Source organism: Gobio gobio, assembly GCF_949357685.1.
Source record: "Gobio gobio genome assembly, chromosome: 9".
NCBI classification, from domain to species: Eukaryota; Metazoa; Chordata; class Actinopteri; order Cypriniformes; family Gobionidae; genus Gobio; species Gobio gobio.
This window is the reverse complement of record NC_137115.1, coordinates 46,274,894-46,297,373: the sequence shown is the minus strand read 5'-3', so window position 1 is coordinate 46,297,373 and position 22,480 is coordinate 46,274,894. Positions and strand designations below refer to the sequence as shown.

Below are 22,480 nucleotides of genomic sequence, written 5' to 3'. Positions count from 1 at the left end.
TTTGACTTTATTTTGAGGTGTCCTTGTTATAGTATAATTATACAATTAAGGATTGAGTAATATTAATTCATAACATGTACTGACTATAGGGTTAAGGTTGGGATTAGGGTTTTGTTTAGGGCTAGTTATTATGCATAGTTTACTGTTAATACTACAGTAAGTACATGTAACAAGGGCACTAGGTAAAATAAAATGTTACCAAATAATCAATTAAATCATGATATATGTATCTTAATCATGATATCAATATCCTATAGTCTGATTTCTTACTCAAGCAATTTTGCTTCCAAGTATCCTGTTTTAAGGGTGTTTAGATATTTTTTCCTTGAAAACGAGACAAAAATACTTATGAATTGAGTTTTGTGTGTTTCCGCTTGCTGTTGCATGCTAGGTGATTTTGACAGGTGCACTTACTGTATGTTCAACTTAACTTCCCTCCTTCAGAGGTCCAATCAGAGTTTCTTTACATAACAAAGAATAAACTATTATACAATATAGAAAAAGTTTTATGTATTATATATATGTATATATATATATATGCATAAAGCAGAGGATATTCAAACTAAAACACATGCACCCACACACATATTTCCCACTCTCCACAGATGAAAGCTGTGTTTTGCGAGAGGGAGCGTGTATATGCGCTCTGCTGTGTGCAGGTCGGGGTGGTGACCTCTGGGATTTCCAGCACTGGGGTGGGAGTGTGTTCCGGGAACAGGCACTGCCTGTGCAACCTACAGACCTGGACAAAGAAACCGCAGCACCACAAATGCATTATAAGTTGCTTAAAGTGTAAAAGCTACAGGACAGAGACTCCACTGACTCTATGAATAATGTATTGTAATGTATTTTAAATATATGTTTATAAAGTAAATAGTATCCTCTCTCCACTGACTTCTTTGTGTACTACATTCCAAGCATACAGGCCTACATTATAAATTAAACGGCTGACATGACTACGATGACATGGATTGGATGAGAACACGTAGAGGAAAGCGCGGTCTCCTCTAATTATGCTCTTCTTAGAGGCAAGCATCTGTCAATGTCTGACTCTGTTACCTTATTACCGCAGCCTACAGATATACATATACCCATAGAGCGAGAGAAAGACAGATATGTGTTCGTTAACCCTTAAGGGTTACGCGCTGTTTTATAGACGTCGTGCAACTTGTATGGCAATTAAACATTGTGAGAGAGTATAAAAAAAGTCTGGTCTTTAAAGCCGTAAAAAAAAAAACACTTAGTTGAGATTCACCCCTCCGGCCTGTTGTTTCTAAAGCCTAGACAATTTACACAGGTGCCCTATTTTCATTTTCCTGTCATTTCCATAGCTCAGCATCACCTGCACAGCTTTGAACGCAGTGGTGCGGAAACAGGCCACATGCTAGCGGAGGAGAGATGATATTCTTTCTGTTCTCAACCCCACGTGTGCAGACAAAGAGCGGGCAACAGGACGTCCCACGCCTCTTCCCAGCCTGACACCCCGTCTCCTCAGGTGGATGGGCGCACACACCTCCAAAAACTCCCCTTCAGGGGGCACTGCTCATTCCAGTAGCGAGGCACAGCGGCACGGGAGACTGCACATTATATTACAGCTTCAAGAAAGCCTCTAAAAATAACTTGTGTGTTATAGCATGGATTAAAATGCTCCTGATGCTAGTGTCGATGATTTGCTGGTGCCGATGCTATACCAAAGCGTTCAAAAGATTGGGGTCAGTACAGTTTTAAAATTAAATGAATACTTTGAATTCACACAAACTGATCAAAAGTGACAGTAAAGACAAAATAAGGCAAATCATTTCTTTGCTAATCTTTTGAAAGATTTCTGATTTTTTTTTTTTGCAGTTTCCACAAAAATATGAAGCAGCACAACTGTTTTCAACATTGATAATAATGAGAAATGTTTTATGAGCATCAAATCTGCATATTAGAATGATTTATGAAGGATCATGTGATGCTGAAGACTGGAGTAATGATGCTGAAAATTCAGCTTTGCTATCACAGGAATACAAATCTGATTCTTCATCACCAAACTTTTAGCCATTGTTTCAATGACAGGAAATGATTGGAAATTACATTTTGAGCAAAATGCTGAGAAAATCTCGTTTTTGTCAAAGACTACATCCAGATCATTTTCAGAATTATGATCAAAACACAGATGGAGTAGATCGAGTCCATCAACACCCCCAAAGCTTCACAGTCCTATAGCTCGTCCTGGGTCGACATTTCATTCAGTAGCATTAAGCAGTTTTGATTTATATGCTGTTTAATGTTGGTGAACGCATTATTTAATTTGACATATGCATATGATTACATATTATATTGCTTATTTCTGCAACTTCTTCGCATGTGCTTTGATCAGGAGATTTTGTACTTTTTAGCATATAAAATAGCCTGACGTCGTCATACTCAGATTCTAGTCAGAATATGAGTCAGATACTGCTCCATTGGGCTGTGATTATTGGGGCGTGTTTCAACTGAATGCCTCTGCACTGAATTGGATAGACCAACAACCAATCAGAGCAACGGAGTAAGTGACATGTTGAGCCCAATTCCACTCAAGTGCTCTTTGGTCACGTGGATGGTTACAATACTGTTGATCATCAGTCCATCATCGAATAAAGCCCGCCCTGACAATTTGATTGGTCCGAACAGCTCTGGTTTGAGCATAGTTGCTCCACAACGGATCAAGTTCAGACCGAACTTCCTGACCTCAAATGTTGTGGGCAGGGCTAAGTTCCGCTGGGTTTGGCGGGGAGTTAATAATTTTCGCAAAACTTTTATGAATATCTGAACATGCAATATAATCAAAAGAAAGAACAAAGCCTCTGCTTTTAAACATTGTTTTGCATTTCTATTTTTATCAGCACTTGAATGTGGGTATGTTTCATAAAAGAAACTACATTTTGGACAAAAAGCTGATCAAATCAGTTACCCCCAATGCCTCTATAGCTTGATTCTGCTCCTTTTTGGCCTATTTTTTTTCTATCTCCGGCCTATCTCCGTTTTGATCCGGAGCTTCTCTACTCTTTCAGAAGATGCATAATAGTGCCGCCTACCGTATAACAGTGAAAACACGGAAATCTGGAAAATTCCATCAATGGCGGGGAAAGAGTTCACATAACACACATATAAACGAAACAGGAAAACAAATGACAATCCAAACAAGAAACGTTAAATCCAAACAGAAAGATGGGAATAATCTAATGGGACAACGCAACAGCTTTACAACAGAGATGTAAAGACAACGGCCAACAATCTAAGTCTCAAACACGGGGGTATAAATACAAGAGGCTAACAAGGCACAGGTGTGTGTAATGAATTACTATGGTGACTAAGGACAACTAGGGAAACAAAGGTAAACAGGAACTAAACCACGGGAAATGAAACCAAACCCTTGAACACAAAACACACAGGAAACCGTGACAGAATCCCAGTGAGTCTTGAGAAAATGTATCAACCCCTCAGCCATGACTCCAAATACATCAATCATTACAGTAAAACCCACTTCCAATCGTATTGAGGATTAAGTTGTGGTGGGTGTTCAATAACGCTTATTTATTTTAAAAAAAATCAACAGATAAAAAAAAAGAAATCATTGATTCACAACACTTATAGTTGCACCCTGACAGGACAGGGCCAAATGAGCACGGTCTGTTTTCAGTCTTATGAAAAGTTGCTATTAAGGAGCAGAGCGTTTTCTTCAAAGAGGGATTACACAGATGCGTTCACTGACCTCAGGTTACTAAAAGGGCCACAGAGTTGAAATCTTGTAAACAGTGGTGAAGTCTTACCAGGAAGGCTGTAATACTCCTCCGTGTGTTCTCCCACTGGAAGCAGCTGTTAATATACTGCAGAGTATAGAGAATGGCCACGCTGATCTTCCTCACTCGATAGATATTACGTGCTAAAAGCTAATGGGGACAAAGCAGTAGTTAGCAAGATGTGCCTGAGGACGTAATGCTCACAACATGACATTCACTCAGGTGTAAAGAGGCTTTTAAACTGAAGGTTCATTGGTGATAAATATTAATAAGTCAAGTCATCTTTGGTGTCTAAAGAGCTTTAGGCGGTGCTGGAGGAAAAAACGAACATAATGAGTCTCTAAAGGAGCCAGCAACAAAGTTAATATTAAGAGAACGTGGAAAATATGGTGCAGTAATTGTTGTGAAAAAGATCACCTTTTTGTTAAACTTCAGGTTGTCTTCTGCAAACGTTGTTTCTTTTGGCTGGAAGGTTTTGAATCCTGCTTTGATCTGAAAAAGAGAAGAAAAACAAGACTTTCAAAGATTATACTGTACTTACGCCACATAATGACTTGACTGCTTTTAAGAACTTGCAAATAGTCTTAACAGAAAGTTAATGATGTTTAAATGATCTTTTTCTTTTAGCAAAGGACTCTCAAAGCGTCTGATATCAATCATATCATTCATAAATAATCCTATTTATTTTATATGAAGCACTTACAGGGTTGTAGAGGACATTCAGCTCCAGAGTGATGCTTCCTTTGGACGCACTTGATAGATTATTATTCTTCAGCATTCTGGTTATTTGTTGGCCATTAGAAACCTAAAGGCAAAGTAGAGATAGAGACTGTTTAATATTGGCACAATTATTATAAAAACGACTTCTTTGTGTGGTACTTACAGTTAGCAAAGGAATGGCAACTTTTCCCAGGAAGTCTGGAGCTTTGTCCCCATCCTCATGATAGACTGTCAGCACCAGAACATCATGGATGTCCTTAATGGGGCTGAGGACATGTCAAAATCAATGTGATATCAATACCATGATCATGCATAATGATATACTGAGACATCTATCAGTTTCACTTACAATGTTAGGGCTTTTCTCCATTCAGGATTCAGGGTTTTGGGTATTGTGTGAGTTTGCATTTTGCTATTACCAAGCTCAACGGTACAAAAGGGGTCACTTTTACCTGATTAAGTTCAAATATTTTCACATTATTATGACGGAATAAATATTGATAACAGGCAATATTTAATAACTGTACAATATCTCTTACATACATTATGACACTATATTTAATACAGATAAGTACCACTTATATCTGTTGATGGAAGATCTGTGGCTTTTATTAACTTGATTTGAAGATAGCCAACATCCTTCAAGTCCCCCAGAAAGTTCTTTGGTCTCTGTAAAAACAAATTACCCTTTTATCTTAAAAAAAATAAATACCATTTAATCATGTACATTTACAAATATTTATAAGCTATACAAATTTACAAATAATTTAGAAATCTAGAATAGCATTATGTAATACCCACATATTGCTCGCGCATACTCTCAAAGGTCTTGGGGTTATCTAATGGAGCCATTTGGATGTCTGAGATGGATGAACCCGAGCACGGGGTCAGTGTGACCAAAAACACCAGTCGTCCTTTGCTTTGGTCCAGCGAATGAGTATATAACTGCCTCTGATTGACATGAAGTCTGGTCAGGTCAATATCCAGTCTGAGAAGAGTAGAACCTATTAGTATTTCATCAATGGATAAGCATATGAAGTGGTTTTCAAAAGAGCACAACTTGAATTTGTGCTTCTGAGCAATACTTTAGGTTGTGGCCATCAGATCACTCAAATAGGATAGAGTGGGGTAAGATGTGTCAGTGAATAAGCTGTTGCTACTAGTGATAGAAAGCATTGTCTCTGTTTCACTAGATATTAAAATGTTTGGTTTAGTAAAATGTGAAAAATATGCAGCAAAATTAGACCTTTTTTAACTGATCATAATGGACAAAGGCATTAATGTTATTTTATATTCCAGATAAATGCTTTCGAAACTTTCTAGTAGTCAAAATAGCAGGTATCACCTTTCTACTAAGCAGAATAACTGTTTTCAACTGTGATAGTAATAAGAAATTGTAAGCATATTAGAATGATTTCTGAAGGATCATGTGACACTGAAGACTGGAGGAATGATGCTAAAAATTCAGCTTTGTCATCACAGGAATAAATTAAATGTTTAAGTATATTAAATATGTTTTTGCTGTCTTTGTGATCAAATAAACGCAGCCTTGGTGAGCATAAAATACTAAAATCTTTACGACCCCAAACTTTCAATGAATGGTATATTTTTATTTGAAATGCAAATCTTTTATTCCCCAATGGTTCAACTTTCCTCTTAGGATGTCCCAGCCAACTCCTAAAGTTGTGTCACTGGACAGCTTTTATTTGAGATGTCATATTTGGTTCTATGCTATAGGCACATTCTTCAAATGTTTACAGCAGACGTCCTGAAATGCAGTACATTTAGGTAGGCATTTTAGTACCCCTATCCCTTTTGTCATTGACTAGTGGACCAACTGAAGCAAAAAGAGGCACGGCTTACCCCACTCTCCCTTCTTTTTCTAACTTTTAAAACAGTATGTAAAGTCACTAAAGCAAACTTACACTCCCCAGCACTCCTCTGACTTCCTGCCCCTCTTGCAACAAACTTCCACCACAAGATTCTCCTGTACATCCTGCAACTGGTTAAAGTCGAAAGACTCTCTCCACTGCGGGTTTGCCTTAATACACAGATTCTGAGACAGAAAGATAGACAAGTAGGAAAGAGAGAGAGAGAGGAAGTTGGATCAATTTTAAGGGACTCTCAAAACAGAGACAGCTAACATGACAGGTGTATTAAGCCTTATTCAGTAAGACTTCAATAAGACATGTGGTGGAGGAGGAGCAGCCGTCTTTAGGAGAACACATCCTCTCTTCTCGCTGGGATTATAAACTCTGACAGCATCCAATTAGAACTAGTTTTGTTCAACAAGCAAACATGCCCAAACAGAGCCAGGGGGCTCTAGAAAAAAGATGACATGAGAATACAAGACTAGCTAGTTGGAACCATTGAGGGGGGAGGTAGATGAGCAAGGTATTCTGGGTATGCAAATGAGCCGAACAAGACGCGGTAACAGAAGCATCAGGAGAGACGCCCTGCCAGACACGGCCGATCTAATGAGAAGCCTCCTCTGTCACCAGAGCAGTGAAGCCTGGGAGAAGCGATCCGAAAGAGGGGGAGGAGGAATGAAGGTGTGTAAAGCGGACGGGAATATCTAAAGCGAGGTGTGTGAACTACTAAGAAAGTATGGGAGGAGGAAGAGGGGGAGAGAAGGGTTTAATGAGGTATTGAGAGAAAAGGAGGATAGAGGTTTAGAAACAAAGACAGGGATGAGGCAAGCTGCGATGATGTAATGAGCACGGGAAAGAGAGAAAGCAAGAGAGGCAAAAAGACGAAGGGGGAGAGGGATGATCTCACCTTGCTCCTGACCCTCTGGTCTCCCAGCCTGAAGCGTACGTAGATGTCTCCCTGACCGCAGTCGGGCATGTCCTGGCCTTCCACCAGGATGACGGTGTAAACTCCAGTCCACACCTGACTCTTCTGTGCACCCGCGAGTCGCCCAACCTGCGCCTGGCTTATCGGCTGACCCTGGAACAGTCAACATATACAATAAATTATTTGCTGTTTGGGCCAATGTTGCTCTCTCAGCTCATCTTGTTGATCATACACATGCTTTTTATGCTTTGCAAACTTAAACATTCAGTTTTGGGTGTATTTTTCATTGCTGCTGATATAAATATGTTACCAAGGTAACATATTATACTTGGCTCACATAGATGAGGTCTTGACGAAATTGCGAGAAAGACTTGTGATAGCCTTGGAACCAGGTTCTAACTGAAGACGTGTTTGTATTGTAAATAAATGTTTCATTTTACAGAAATAGTGTGGTATATATCCTACTACTTCATAGGAAAGTAATAGAAAATAAAACACTGCCCAGCCAAAAGAAAAAAGTCGCTGTTTGGATTTAAAATAGGCAAATGCTTAAAAGTCTACAGTAGGTCATAACTCATTATTGCAGTGATTATTATGTTTCTAGCATGTTCTAGGCAACAGTTCTTCTAACCCTAACTGATGGAGTGTGTAGCTTTTAATTTCTTAAACAACCATGTAGGAAGACTCATCATGGCCATATTACAAAAATGTATGCACCTCTTGATAGAAATAGCATCACAACAATTATTTCCATCAAGAGGTGAATCAATTTTTGGTCAATATCTTCAATGAGTCCAGCACTCTGTAAAGTCTCCTCCAGCACATCCAAAAGACTTTCAATGAATTTAAGGTCTGGACTCAGAGGAGACAGTTCATGTGTGAAAATGGTAATTCATGCTCCCTCCCAACCATTCTTTCACAATTTGAGTCTGATGGATCTTGACATTGTCATCCTGGAATATGGCTGTGATGTGTCTTCCTACATGGAAAGCTACACACTATAAAAGCTACACACTCCATCAATTATGGTTAGAAGAACTGATGCCAAACATAAAGCATGCTAGAAACATAATAATCACAGCAATAATGATCCAATCATAGACTCTTAAGCATTTGACTATTTGGCCATATACTGTATATATGAAGTGCTGAATGTTCAGCATCATAACTCCAGTCTTCACCATCACATGATCCTTTGGAATTATTCTAATATGCTGATCTGGTGCTCAAGAAACATTTGTCATCAACTAGACCATGTTGAAAGCAATGTTGAAAACAGTTGTGCTGCTTAATATTTTTGTGGAATGGTGATCCATTTCACCATTTTTTATAAGGCGTTAAAATGTTAAATAATTTGATGAATAGAACGTTTATTATAAATGTCTTTACTGTAACATTTGATCAATTGAATGTGTCCTTGATAAATAAATACAAATAAAAAAACCTTACTGACCCCAAACTGTCTGTCAGTGTTAAAGGATTAGTTCACTTTAATATGAAAATCAGCCCATGATTTACTCAACCTCAAGCCATCCAATCAGTTATATTAATAAATATCCTGATGCTTCCAAGCTTTATAATGGCAGTGAATTGGGCCCATGAGTTTGAATCGATGGGTTTTTGTAAGAAAAATATCCACATTTAAAACTTTATAAAGTAAAATATCTAGCTTCCGCCTTCCATATTATTCAACTTACGAAAAAAGCGTAACTGGCACGATGTATGACGTCATACGTAGCGTAAGTATTTTGAACTGCGGTTGAATACAGAATGCGGTCTGGTGGAAGCTAGATATATTACTTTATAAAGTTTTTTAAATATGGACATTTTTCTTACAAAAACCCATCGATTCAAACTCATGGGCACCATTCACTGCCATTATAAAGCTTGGAAGAGCCAGGACATTTATTAATATAACTCTGATTGTGTTCATCAGAAAGAAGAAAGTCATATACACCTAGGATGGCTTGAGTAAATCATGGGTTTCATGATTTTCATTTTAAAGTGAACTACTCCTTTAAAATTGGGTAGTAAAACCAAAGGGGAAAATAGGGATCTTCTCCTTCTGAGTTTATTTACCTACTATAAATAAATAAAATGTATGCATGTATAGTACAATATTGCATGTTAAAGAAAAGAAAACATTTTAAATAAAATTCTATTTCTGTTTTTGAAACTAAATATATTATGACATAAAAAACCTTCTAAAAACTGCTAATTGAAATGTGCAGGTGAGAGAGGAGAGAGAGAGAGAGAGAGAGAGAGAGAGAGAGAGAGAGAGAGAGAGAGAGAGAGAGAGAGAGAGAGAGAGAGAGAGAGAGAGAGAGAGAAAACAGGTCCATCAACAAGACTGCAGATGGATAAGTACACAGTACAGAGATGACTTGCGGGTTGATAGCCCTGCACTTTCAAAAAACACAGCATCAGGAAGAGGCTGGTCTGTTCTGCCAGTAATCACAGACCAGAGAGCTGTTTTCCCACCTGGCTGCTCGAAGAGTGTGACTGAGCCTTTGCTCCATTAGAATCACACACACACACACACACACACACAGCACAGCAGACAAACCAGCATTAACATTTAATGTAATGGCCACATCTCCATAAACAAGCCTCTTTAAAGAGAGAGAGAGAGCGAGGGATAAGGGGGGTAGTTATAGAGGGAGCTGAGAGAGAAATATAATATTCATCCAAGCCAAGTCTTCCCAAGTGTTTATTTTGGACAAATTTGTGATCGGCGTGGCCAATAAAACAATTCCGCTTAAGAGTAAGTGGTCCCTAAAGAGAGGCTATTCCTGGTGCTAAAAGAGCTGGGGGATTGCCTCCATATGGTGGAGCAGCATGGGGACAAGGGGACAAGCCCAAAGCCGTACCCATTTGGCTAGAGCTTCAGTGCTGTCCATCCGCAGCTGTGATATTACATCCCAACATCTGGGTTATAGCTCACCATGCCTGGGAATGAGCCATCACACATATCCTCAGCATCTTACACTGGCATAGTGCCTCAAAGACTTCACACACATACACACACACACACACACACACACACACACACACACACACACACACACACACACACACACACACACACACACACACACACACACACACACACACACACACACACACACACACACACACACACACACACACACACACACACACACACACACACACACACACACACACACACACACACTCCAGACACTGTCAGGAAGAAGAACCACATGCTATGTGCCAATACCGCTGCCCGTTTCCATCTCAAAGACAGTGTGGCATGGCTGTGAAGAAGGAAGTGTGATAGAGGCGGAGAGGTAAGAATTGAGAGACATGTTCTGCCTGTACTGATAGGTGTCAAATAGAACTAGATCTCAGTTGTTTTGGCAGAAGACGCTGCAGTGGAAACACCAGCAAAACACATACTGATCTACACCTGATCACGTCAACTAACAACACACGTCCATTTGAGTCAATCTCACAAAAACCGGCTTAATGTTTCAGACATTTTAACCTGAAATCAAATGAAAGAAGCAAGGAATTATATTTTGAAGCTTTAAGATTGTTACATTCCGACAATTATTTAAGCACATTTCATGCATATGTCAAATTCTCTTGCTAATGCAAATCAGATTTTAAATTGTAACATTGTATATTTAGTTTATAAATGTTTATGTGAATTGTAACATGTATTTGAAAGTTAATTCATAAATATACAGTCACATAAAGGATTATTAGGAACACCATACTAATACTGTGTTTGACCCCCTTTCGCCTTCAGAACTGCCTTAATTCTACGTGGCATTGATTCAACAAGGTGCTGAAAGCATTCTTTAGAAATGTTGGCCCATATTGACAGGATAGCATCTTGCAGTTGATGGAGATTTGTGGGATGCACATCCAGGGCACGAAGCTCCCGTTCCACCACATCGTAAAGATGCTCTATTGGGTTGAGATCGGGTGACTGTGGGGGCCATTTTAGTACAGTGATCTCATTGTCATGTTCAAGAAACCAATTTGAAATGATTCAAGCTTTGTGACATGGTGCATTATCCTGCTGGAAGTAGCCATCAGAGGATGGGTACATGGTGGTCATAAAGGGATGGACATGGTCAGAAACAATGCTCAGGTAGGCCGTGGCATTTAAACGATGCCCAATTGGCACTAAGGGGCCTAAAGTGTGCCAAGAAAACATCCCCCACACCATTACACCACCACCACCAGCCTGCACAGTGGTAACAAGGCATGATGGATCCATGTTCTCATTCTGTTTACACCAGATTCTGACTCTACCATCTGAATGTCTCAACAGAAATCGAGACTCATCAGACCAAGCATCATTTTTCCAGTCTTCAACTGTCCAATTTTGGTGAGCTCGTGCAAATTGTAGCCTCTTTTTCCTATTTGTAGTGGAGATGAGTGGTACCCGGTGGGGTCTTCTGCTGTTGTAGCCCATCCGCCTCAAGGTTGTGCGTGTTGTGGCTTCACAAATGCTTTGCTGCATACCTCGGTTGTAACGAGTGGTTATTTCAGTCAAAGTTGCTCTTCTATCAGCTTGAATCAGTCGGCCCATTCTCCTCTGACCTCTAGCATCAACAAGGCATTTTCGCCCACAGGACTGCCGCATACTGGATGTTTTTCCCTTTTCACACCATTCTTTGTAAACCCTAGAAATGGTTGTGCGTGAAAATCCCAGTAACTGAGCAGATTGTGAAATACTCAGACCGGCCCGTCTGGCACCAACAACCATGCCACGCTCAAAATTGCTTAAATCACCTTTCTTTCCCATTCTGACATTCAGTTTGGAGTTCAAGAGTTTTGGAGTTCAAGAGATTGTCTTGACCAGGACCACACCCCTAAATGCATTGAAGCAACTGCCATGTGATTGGTTGATTAGATAATTGCATTAATGAGAAATTGAACAGGTGTTCCTAATAATCCTTTAGGTGAGTGTTCATCATGATAGTTCTTGTATAGAATTACATTTTTCTGATTTTAATTTGTTGTTATAAAAACATAATTTTAGTCAAAACATGCAAGTGGACAATGCATAAACATACAGATTGTGACGAATGAAAAATATGTTTGAAAGTGTATGTTTATACTTTATGTCACTAAAATGAGCTCATTTTAATAAAGCTAAAAATTATTTTGTCCTGACAGTGTGATTTTTATTTATGTATTAACAAAATGTGACACAAAATGTAATAATTGTAATGAAAATAATGCCACAAGAAAAAAATCTTAATAATACCAAAAGTAGCCTTCATTGTTTTTACAATTTTATTACTTTCGGGGTGAAATCTAACCCAGAAGTTTCTTTAAAAGATTCACCTTTTTCAGACAAGACTCACGACAATCTAAAAAGACACCGTATCTAAACTTGTAAAAGTAGTTTTTGTCAATGTACTGATCATCCAAACAGGTTATAACTTATATAATATACAGTTATACAAACATACTGATATGAAATTATTTGCTGGACATAAATACAGTATACTAAAAGCAGAGGTGGAAAGTAACAAATTACATTTACTCACGTTACTGTAATTGAGTAGCTTTTCTGTGTACTTCTACTTTTTAATGTAGTTTTAAAAATCTTTAATTTTACTTTTACTTAAGAATGTTTTGTTTGAAGTATTGTACTTCGAAACATTTTAAACCATATCCTTTAATGAGTACAATAATACAAAGGGGGAAAATCACGCTCCGGAAACTACTGCATTGAATTGAAGAGCGGGAGAACAAACAAGCAAAATCACAAAAAGATGAAGACGGACAAGACGTCAGTGATGCAGAACCAGCTGAAAGCGAAACCGTTGTCAACCCCTGGCTAATATGGAAATACTTTGGATGTAAAATAACGTGTGGTTGTCCAGGAGGATATCCAATTTGCAAAAACATAAGGAAGAAACCCATAGAATGGTTCGGGAACACCATCCCACTGTGCAGATAATGGTATGTTTATAACTTAATGCCAAATTATTTCTGTGATGCAGAGGGAATCCCAGAATCCAGTATAACGCAGCTGTCACGTAAAACATCCAAACTGATGGATGAGTGAATAAATCGAAAGTAGAGTTGTACAACAAATCAAATCGGGACATGGTCTGTCAATATTAAAGCGCAAAACACTGCTATATAAATATGCTTGTGTCTGTGTGAATGAGCAGCGGCATTTTGATCACTACATACCCAAGTACGCGTGATGCTCATGGTGTTTTTAACATCTCAAAAAACATATTTGGACATGAACACATTAACATTTCCAGAGCTGATCTGAGAGAACCCCTAATGAGCATTTTCATCATTTTATTTGAATAAAAACCATTGTCAAATACACTCTGAAACAGGTCTTCACTACAACCCGTCAAAATAAAAGTTTGGTTTAACTAGAATGTGACATTTCTATGACAAAATATATTATTATTGTAGGCCTACAATAGAATGTACTTGTCAAAATATGAATAATAATAATACATAATTTAAACATTACATAAGAATATATTTTTTAATCCATGATTTCATTTAGTATATCTCTGTTTTGCAGCACTTTGCAAAAAAAAGGATATAAGTTTGTTACATTTTATTTGATTACCACCGTTATTGATAATATATTTATATTAAATCATAAAAAGAATAATTTGATAGGACTCTATTATTCTTAAACATTTTAATAAATTTATGACAAAAAATAAGTTGTTAATCTAATTCCTAATCATTTATTGAATTTAGTTGTTTTATTAAAATTTTAATAAACAAAACAAACAAATGGTTAAGTTTGTTATAAAAAAGCATTTGTTCAACCAAAAAAAAAGGTTTTCATTCATTTAAAGGCCATTTTAACTGATGATAATAATAACCATAATTTATTAATAAACTTTATTTATTAAAAAAGTATTTAATACCCTGATGCCATAAAACTCATAGAGATGGTTATCATATTGTGAAAATCTAATTCTATTACAGCCCTACACGGGAGAGTCCCCCACCCCCGCTGTTAAAAAAGTAAAATAAATTTTAAGTGAACTACTTTTTACTTTTACTTGAGTAGATTTTTCGACCGGTAATTTTACTTGTACTTAAAGGGCTAATATACTTATAAATACGCTACTAAGGCTTTTGGAGTCGTTTTTGTGAGAAAATGTTACTTCCGCATCTAAAAATGCCAAAAACTGAAGTGACAGTCAAGGGTGGTCAATTTCAACAGTAGGAAAACAATGGATCGCAAAGACAGTTCGGACGCTGAGGAAATTGTAAATGTTTATTCATACTCATATCACGGACCACAGGGCACACATTTTTACCATTTTGAAAAACATTTATCTGCAATATGCCCTTTAAGTAAAATTTCATTTAAGTAATAGGACTTTTACTTGAGTAGAATATTTTATTACTCTTTCCACCTCAGACTAAAAGTACATTTACTGCACTGGCACCCCACTCTACAGTAGCATGCGGCAGAGCTTTTGTTCGGAGAAATCTTAAATTGCAAGCTTTCACGGCCTTGAACAATAAAAGCGATTTCCTACCGCTGTGAGGTAAATAAGCTCTCATCTATGAATTGACCTGCACAAAATGTGAGACAGACAGTGTGCTTTGTTTAAATCATGGAGTCGCAGTCGCAAACAAAAGTTTCTCGCTCTGTTGAAGTTCTTGAATTTCCTAACTAACTAAGTGAAAGTGAATGTAAGGTTAAGTCAAGAAACTTGCATAATTGTACAAAACAGCAGAGGGGAAGATGGTGAGGATCTACTGCCCTCCAGTGGACAGATGTGATACATGAACGTTATTGCTGTGTATCTTAGAACATACATTTATTTGTTTAAATGCACTGTGTATTTCGGCCTGGTAATGAATACTTTGCGGGTGCTTCTCTTTTTTGTTGGCAGCTGGACAGAAGTAATATGGTCAGAATGTATCATGACATACCTTATTGAAGCTTCCCTTTCTTCTTAGTAGCCACTTCTGAAAAAAAGTGACAAATGAACATTTTGTTAGAAAGCCTCTTGACTCTTTCCACTAAAATGAGACTATTTTCAGGTGTCATACATTTCGTTTGGCAGGTTCCTCTCGGGTGGACAGGCAGGCCTCTATAATGATCACTCCCATGTCGCTTTCCACACTGTTTGGGTCCTCCAAAGATAAAGCCATCGGAATTGTTCTGCAGACAGAACGTTCACAAGCCTATGTGTTTATCTATTTCTGAGGAGAAATTCTTTGATGTAATTCATTTCATGAAAGTTATGTTTTCCTCACTTGTCCAATTCCAGTTTACAGAGAGGAAAGCTGCTTGATCCCATGAAGTCATTGGATCTTAGGTCACGATCATATACCTGCATCAATCATAATTGTGAGATTATGATGACTATTAGTGTTATAAAAGTATAAATAGTGTTACCACATGTTTTATACAATCAAACTATATAAAACTAAAACAAATTTATAAAAAACACCCCTAAACAAAAAAATATAAATTATTTTATTTGGTTTCAAAAATGTTTTATTTTTTTACACTCCAAAAAGTTTTTGCATGGCATTAATACATTCTTCCATATTAGGTGTTTTGGATATTTGTTTTTATATTTTCATATTATCCAACATTATTCTGAATTAATATTTTTCCCAAATAGAGTAAACGTCAAGATATAACTAATTCTGTAACCTTATAAAAACACATTGTACACAAAAATTGTACACATTATTTTTTTCATACTTTGTGACATTTTTGTATTACTAAAATTAGAATGAATGATCGAGATATCAAAGTTCATAATTAAGGTTGTTTTGGATATTTGTTTATATTTTCATATTATTCCAACATTATTCTGAATTAATACTTTGCATGAACTGAGGAATCTCAAGATGTAACTAATTCTGTAACATTTTAAATAATATAATAAGATATGGTTATCACATAATCACATTGTCTCTATTGAATTTTATTTTATTTGTAGTTGCTTGCCACTGTATTGTACACATTCTTTCCTTCATACTTTGTGATTTTTTTAATTATTTAAATTAGAATGAATAATACAGATATTAAAGTTCATAATTAAGCAATTATTTGTATTATGTAATGATGTTAATACATCCCAAACCTTGAGAAAAACAGTCTGATCGAGGTCTCTGATGGGGAAGGAAAAGGATTCATTCCAGGTGGGATTCAGGTTCTTGCTCACAACTTTGCTTTTGTAGATGTTTTTGCCATCTAATTTGAATTTGATGAATGGGTCACTTGTACCTGTAGAAAACAAACAGTTATCAGTGTGTTACTAACATAAGCAGGACTCTGCAGGGTTCAATACATGTTCATCTGAATCGATAGTAATTGTTGCATAATGTTTGCAAAATGATTTTTCAATATTATATTTTGTGGTAATCAATCATACGCAAGCCACAAATTCGGATAATTGAGCTTTGTTGGTACATTCATTCAAGTGACGACAAAACATGGTGGCACAGCATTTCATATCATCACACTGTACAAGCACACGGATACAGTCTTCCAGACACTGAATAAAACTCATTATTTAGGCGAACGTTCTTAGCATAGGGAGGCGGACATTTTGTCTCTTTCAGAGTGATGGGAGCTGGCTGATTGTGAAAGAGTAAAAATTATAGCCAGCGTGAATCTGTTAATTTAATGCCGGTGTATTAAAACCCCAGAAACCGGGAGCAAGCAGTGTTAATCTCCAAAGCCTGTTAAGAAAGTCTGCCTTGAGTCTGTCTGCGAGAGGGGAGGGCGAGCGGTCTGTCTTTGTCTATGCTGTGGTATGCAGATTGGCTAGTAAGAAGAAGAAAAAAAATATGAGAGAAAAAGAGTCCATCGCTTCATTTGTATGGATGGATAAAGGAGTGCTTGAGAGAACCTGCGGGGAGCCTGGAATCACATGACAAAAGCCCTGTGGGGACGGGCTGTCAGGCCTGTCAGCTCGCTTCTCCAAATGAACATCTCCAGGAGGCAGCTCCTCCCTGCCAGCCGCTGACAAGGAAACCTCCAGGCAGCTTGACAGGAGGAAGGGGGCTCAAGCAGCCAGGGGAAGAGCTCCGGCGTGACTGAAAACAGTGACGGCGGAAATTAACAGAAGGAAAATGGAGGACGGGGAGGGGACTTTTCCGATGTAGTGTCAGTCGGGGAGCGAGCTGGGCGTTAATTGTTAGGCAAATATAGGTGATGGAGAAGGCACGAGAGGGGGAACGCTGTCATGTCAGACCAAGTGAGGACTCAACTAGAAATGCAAATGACTGCAGACCGATAGAGACTTTTTTCAGAGAACATCTGAATCTTATCAATAAAGTATGGGATGGAAAAAGGGGTCAAACGTAGCCTATTAGTTCTTTTTTTATTGTGTCGATTTTTTATGTCAAATATTACAGTCAAAGCACTATAAAGGATTTTGTGTCCATCTACGGCTACGCCAAAATGTCTCATAATCAAAAAGTTTCAGAATAGGACAAACAAGATTATGAATCTGAAAGTGAAAATATTTCAAATATAAAGAAGAAGACTTTGTTACACTTTCTTTTGATGGTCTATTTTATGAACTATACATCAACAGAGTATTAGCATATTGTTAGTAGACTTTTAGGTTAGGGTTCGGGTTAGTAGAATAAGTGGACATGTTCTTGCAAAGTTACTGATAGTCAGCAAAATGTAATTTGGAAGTGTTATCAGATATTAAGCAGACAGTCTACTCATACTCTAATGACTGTTAGTCGACATAGTAGCAAAGTTACTTCTACTTAGTAGAATGTCTAAAGTGGACCATTGAAAGTGTTACCAAAGACTTTGCACATGCTTCATTCATTTCTAATAATGCTCTATCATACTGTATTATAGACATGAGATGGTGTGTCATACTCAAAGACTACCACACGAGGGCACAATTTTGCAAAAAAGTCAAAATTTTCACATTTACTCATTTACCAGTCATTTTTTCCCCAAAGAAACTAACAAATACAATAAAGCGATTCATCTTAAGTAGGCAATAACTTCTCCATCAATTCCTAATATTCTTGCCAAAACTGCGATGCACTGTGTATTCTGACACCTTTCTATCAGAACCAGAATTAACTTCTTGAGCAATTTGAGCTACAGTAGCTCGTCTGTTTGATCGGACCACACGGACCAGCCTTCGCTCCCCACGGGCATCAATGAGCCTTGGCCACCCATGACCCTGTCGCCGGTTCACCACTGTTCCTTCCTTGGACCACTTTTGATCGATACTGACCACTGCAGACCGGGAACACCCCACAAGAGCTGCAGTTTTGGAGATGCTCTGACCCAGTCGTCTAGCCATCACAATTTGGAGCTTGTCAAACTCACTCAAGTCCTTAAACTTGCCCATATTTCCTGCTTCTAACACATCAACTTTGAGGACAAAATGTTCACTTGCTGCCTAATATATCCCACCCACTAACAGGTGTCGTGATGAAGAGATAATCAGTGTTATTCACTTCACTTTTCAGTGGTAATAATGTTATGCCTGATCGGTTTATATATTATTTTACATATTTATATACTTATATACATACTAGTTAAAAAATATAATTGAAATATAATAAAAATAATTATACCAGCTCTGAACAGTTATCTCAGGAAAAAAGCTTTCCCTTTGACTCACAAATAATATATGGCCAAACTGTTGAGAACACATCTTCACATCTCTGCAAGGACTAAGATTAAAGGGTAACTTCAGCGATTAGCATTACGTTTTATATCAGTAGAAACCCGGTAGTATATTCAAATTATCGTACTTTCCCCCCTCATGTCCCCCTGAGACGAGAGAATTATGCATTTTATTTCTGGAAAAAATCCTTATATTAGATATTTGCGTCATCAGAGGATTTTTTGGCCAGAGGCTACAGACTACAGCCAGTAGAAGGAGCTAGTTCCGCATGTTTTCAACCCACCCATAGGGGAGGGATCTCACTCACAGAATGTAAAAGCGCAAGGCCGCTGGGCATTAATAACGGAACGGTACGGAGCAAACTGAGTGTTTCAACTTTTCAATGAATTCCTATGAAAGTTAAAGTTCCATAGGCATGATCTGATAACACGCCAGTCTGGACACGCGCTGTGAATGACTGCCGTGCTTACCTCAGCTCTGCTCAGCTCTTCTCTAGTGATGGGAGACAGAGGCTCTGTGAAGCACTGAAACAGTTGAAGCAAATGTGCCATATTGTTTCGAAGCTTCGAATCAATCCGATACCCGTCTCTACAGCGACACCTAGTGGTCACTTGCATGTGTTGATCTGAAATAACCTTGACAATAATCCATGTTAAAAACTGTCTGACAACTACATGAACTTGGTTTTGTAACCTGAATCCTCCTCATTGTGAATAACTATAGGGGGTTTTTTTGGTCATGAAAAATGAACATTAATAAAATAAATAAAGCCAAAATGTGTCACATTTCTTACATAACCTTTTTAATAAAAAATATTATTTGCTCTGCTGTTGAAGGACGTAGCAGACTTCTTTTTTTACATAGAATTTCTCCAGCCTTTGAAAAAATCCTCTCACAAGGGACACTTGTTGTTGGCATGCACAGGGAAAATCACTGCTATCACAAAATCTCTCTCCTCTCACAAAAACCCACGAGGTGAAGATGGATTAACTTCACTTTTAAACTGTGGGATGTGTGACGGTTTGTTTCAACCAGACGCCGTTTCGACCGGCGCCACCTGATGAAACACTTCGAAGCTTCATTTAGCCGTAGTCACGTGACATGGGTGTTTCGAATCACAGTTCGGAGCAGTGTTTCGAAACATCTGCGCTTCGGGATCTCAACAAAGCTTCGAAACGTCAGTTTTGTGTCAGCCATCCCTACTCTTGATGAATGAAATCTGACTCCTGCTGCGTTTGTGTCGTGACTTTCGTTCGGCTCACTCACACTTTATTGAAAAGACACGTTCAGTTTTTAATTGTATTGTCTATTCTCTAACTGAACGAAAATATTTTATTACTATGAATATCAAAGCGACGGTGGGAGTGGTGCCTCGGTGGGCAAGAGATGTAACCAGTAGCCGTGGCTTTGGGATTGGCCTAGTAGGGCAGCGAAGCAAGTGCATTCTGGGAGTTGTTGTCCACATGAGACAAAAATAAATGTTCTGTCTTTTCTCGGTCTAGAAGGCAGCAAATTCAAAAATATTTTCACATTTCTACTACATAAATGACCCAGTTTAATTACACATTCATCTTCCCAGCGCTGAAGTGCCCCTTTAAGATGTTTGCCAGTGATTTGGACAGGAAAACATTTCTTTAGTTAGCAACCTGCAGAATATATCCGGATACATTGTCTTTACTAAAGTCACTGGCACTTCTATGTGTACATAGAGATGAGCTTGGATTTGAAATAATAATACAAAAGTGTTTATAAATTTCATAAATTTAATTTTCTCATTGTGTTCACGTTTGTTAGTTAGCCATTATTTTCTCCATCAAGCAGATAATGTGGATAAAGGACCTTATAAGGTTACAAATCAGATTTGGTCACAACAGCAATGTGTGATTCAAAAGACATTCAACTTGACATTCCAGTGTTCATAATGCACACATCATATATTAATAAAATAATTACAATAGCATTTACTCAATTCATATGGACATGATATGATGTAATATAAGGTTTCCTATTGACAATTAAATTACAATTTATTTATGTTTGTTTGTTTGTTTTCTCCTGCAGGTGGCAATGTACCCCATTTCATAACTCATGCATTTATGCATACGATTTCACAGATTTTACCGTACATAAAGGAAGTTACAAACTTCAACACAAAGGATTTGAGAAAGTGCATGGCCGAATTCTAAACAGGATATCTGGCACGCTTTTGCCACCAATAACTTCACTCAGTCTATAGTGTGCATGACCATTTCATTAGATTCCGCTGGCACAGAGGAATATCGCTAGAATATATTCTAATTATGAAAAATAATGAGGTAGAGATGGTAATTAATAGCCTCTGGGCATACACCTGTGACTTTGAACATGAGAATAAGCTGCCCAATCAGCTTGCTCAGGCCTGCCAGATACACTGGCATTGTGTCTGAAGAACCGCTCTGGGTATCAAATGGAAATTTAGTACAATCATATGCCTGTAGGATGCCTGTAAACTTTAATAGTCTAAACCGCTTTTCTCTCTATATCTATAGTTCTCTCACATAAACAAATAGTTAAGAGATAAAAGAAAACACGTTTTACATTATGACACCAGGGACCGTGTACAGCCTCTAGGAAACAACACCTCAACATGACTCTATTTGCATCTGCGCCGTAGTAGGGAAAAAAGCAAGGCCAGCTCATTTGTCTATTTCCAGCACCAGTCTGATAAAGCCTGATAAAACTGACGTGACTTCTGCCCATGCTATCATCAAGGTACAACATTTGAATGGAAGTCAGTAAATGACAACTTCCCAAAATAGGTTTTTGTTTTCTTAAAGGTAACATGGTAAGAGTAGCCAGACAAAAGTGACGGAAAGACATTCCGGTCCGACCGCATTCTGCAGTTTTGGAACGACTAGATAAGCTGGCTCAACATTCCATCTTTAACAAGCTCAGTCCTCCCTGCTGCCGTACACTCATTACGGCCACAAACAAAGGATGTGTGGGATAGTCACATTTCATTTGATTTAATTACATAATGCATTACATGAAAAATATTACTCAACTACAATGTTTTTATTTTATATTAAATTAGAAAGTTTTACAGCTCTCTGAGTCAACTTTTAAATTTGAGATGAATGATGATAAAAAAGAACATGACAAAAAAAAAGAAAACTGTGCTACTCGCAGTAAATGATTTGACTTAGAACCTAAAATTTGAACAATCTTCACAATCTGAAGATTTTCTCATTCATAAGATTCCAGAACTTTCCTGGTTAGAGTTCACTGAATGCTGAACCTGAAGCTGTGTCTCGCATAATGATATTAAAGCAAGACAACATCACAAAACAGGATTTACACCTTTCATTATTGTGCTGGGAAGTGCTGATAACCATCTAACCTGCAGAAATCCACATAAAGCTCAGCTCCCCTTAAAGGGTAACTAAACCCTAAACCTACTTTTTTTAGTTAATGATCTGTAATACTGGGGCTTTATTAATGCTGTTCATTGATTCGAGTAAATGTTTTGACATTTGAGTAAAAAGTGTTTTAATTCTATAAAATATGGTGTAAAACCGCCAAAGTGCTGCCCTC

General features: G+C 37.8%; 1 protein-coding gene across 1 annotated transcript in view; it reads right to left on the bottom strand.

The window, feature by feature from the left end:
* mctp2a (multiple C2 domains, transmembrane 2a) overlaps window positions 1–22,480 on the bottom strand; it is a 67,166-nt gene that overhangs the window by 28,473 nt on the left and 16,213 nt on the right. Inside the window, exons 5-17 of the mRNA XM_079824882.1 lie at window positions 16,376–16,518; window positions 15,534–15,610; window positions 15,327–15,438; window positions 15,207–15,242; window positions 7,263–7,433; window positions 6,410–6,540; window positions 5,286–5,472; window positions 5,060–5,153; window positions 4,834–4,936; window positions 4,648–4,750; window positions 4,468–4,569; window positions 4,182–4,256; window positions 3,795–3,914 (exon numbers count right to left, since the gene is read on the bottom strand). Of these exons, the coding sequence (XP_079681008.1) occupies window positions 3,795–3,914; window positions 4,182–4,256; window positions 4,468–4,569; window positions 4,648–4,750; window positions 4,834–4,936; window positions 5,060–5,153; window positions 5,286–5,472; window positions 6,410–6,540; window positions 7,263–7,433; window positions 15,207–15,242; window positions 15,327–15,438; window positions 15,534–15,610; window positions 16,376–16,518 (1,454 nt within the window). The remainder of the gene's footprint in view (window positions 1–3,794; window positions 3,915–4,181; window positions 4,257–4,467; window positions 4,570–4,647; window positions 4,751–4,833; window positions 4,937–5,059; window positions 5,154–5,285; window positions 5,473–6,409; window positions 6,541–7,262; window positions 7,434–15,206; window positions 15,243–15,326; window positions 15,439–15,533; window positions 15,611–16,375; window positions 16,519–22,480) is intronic.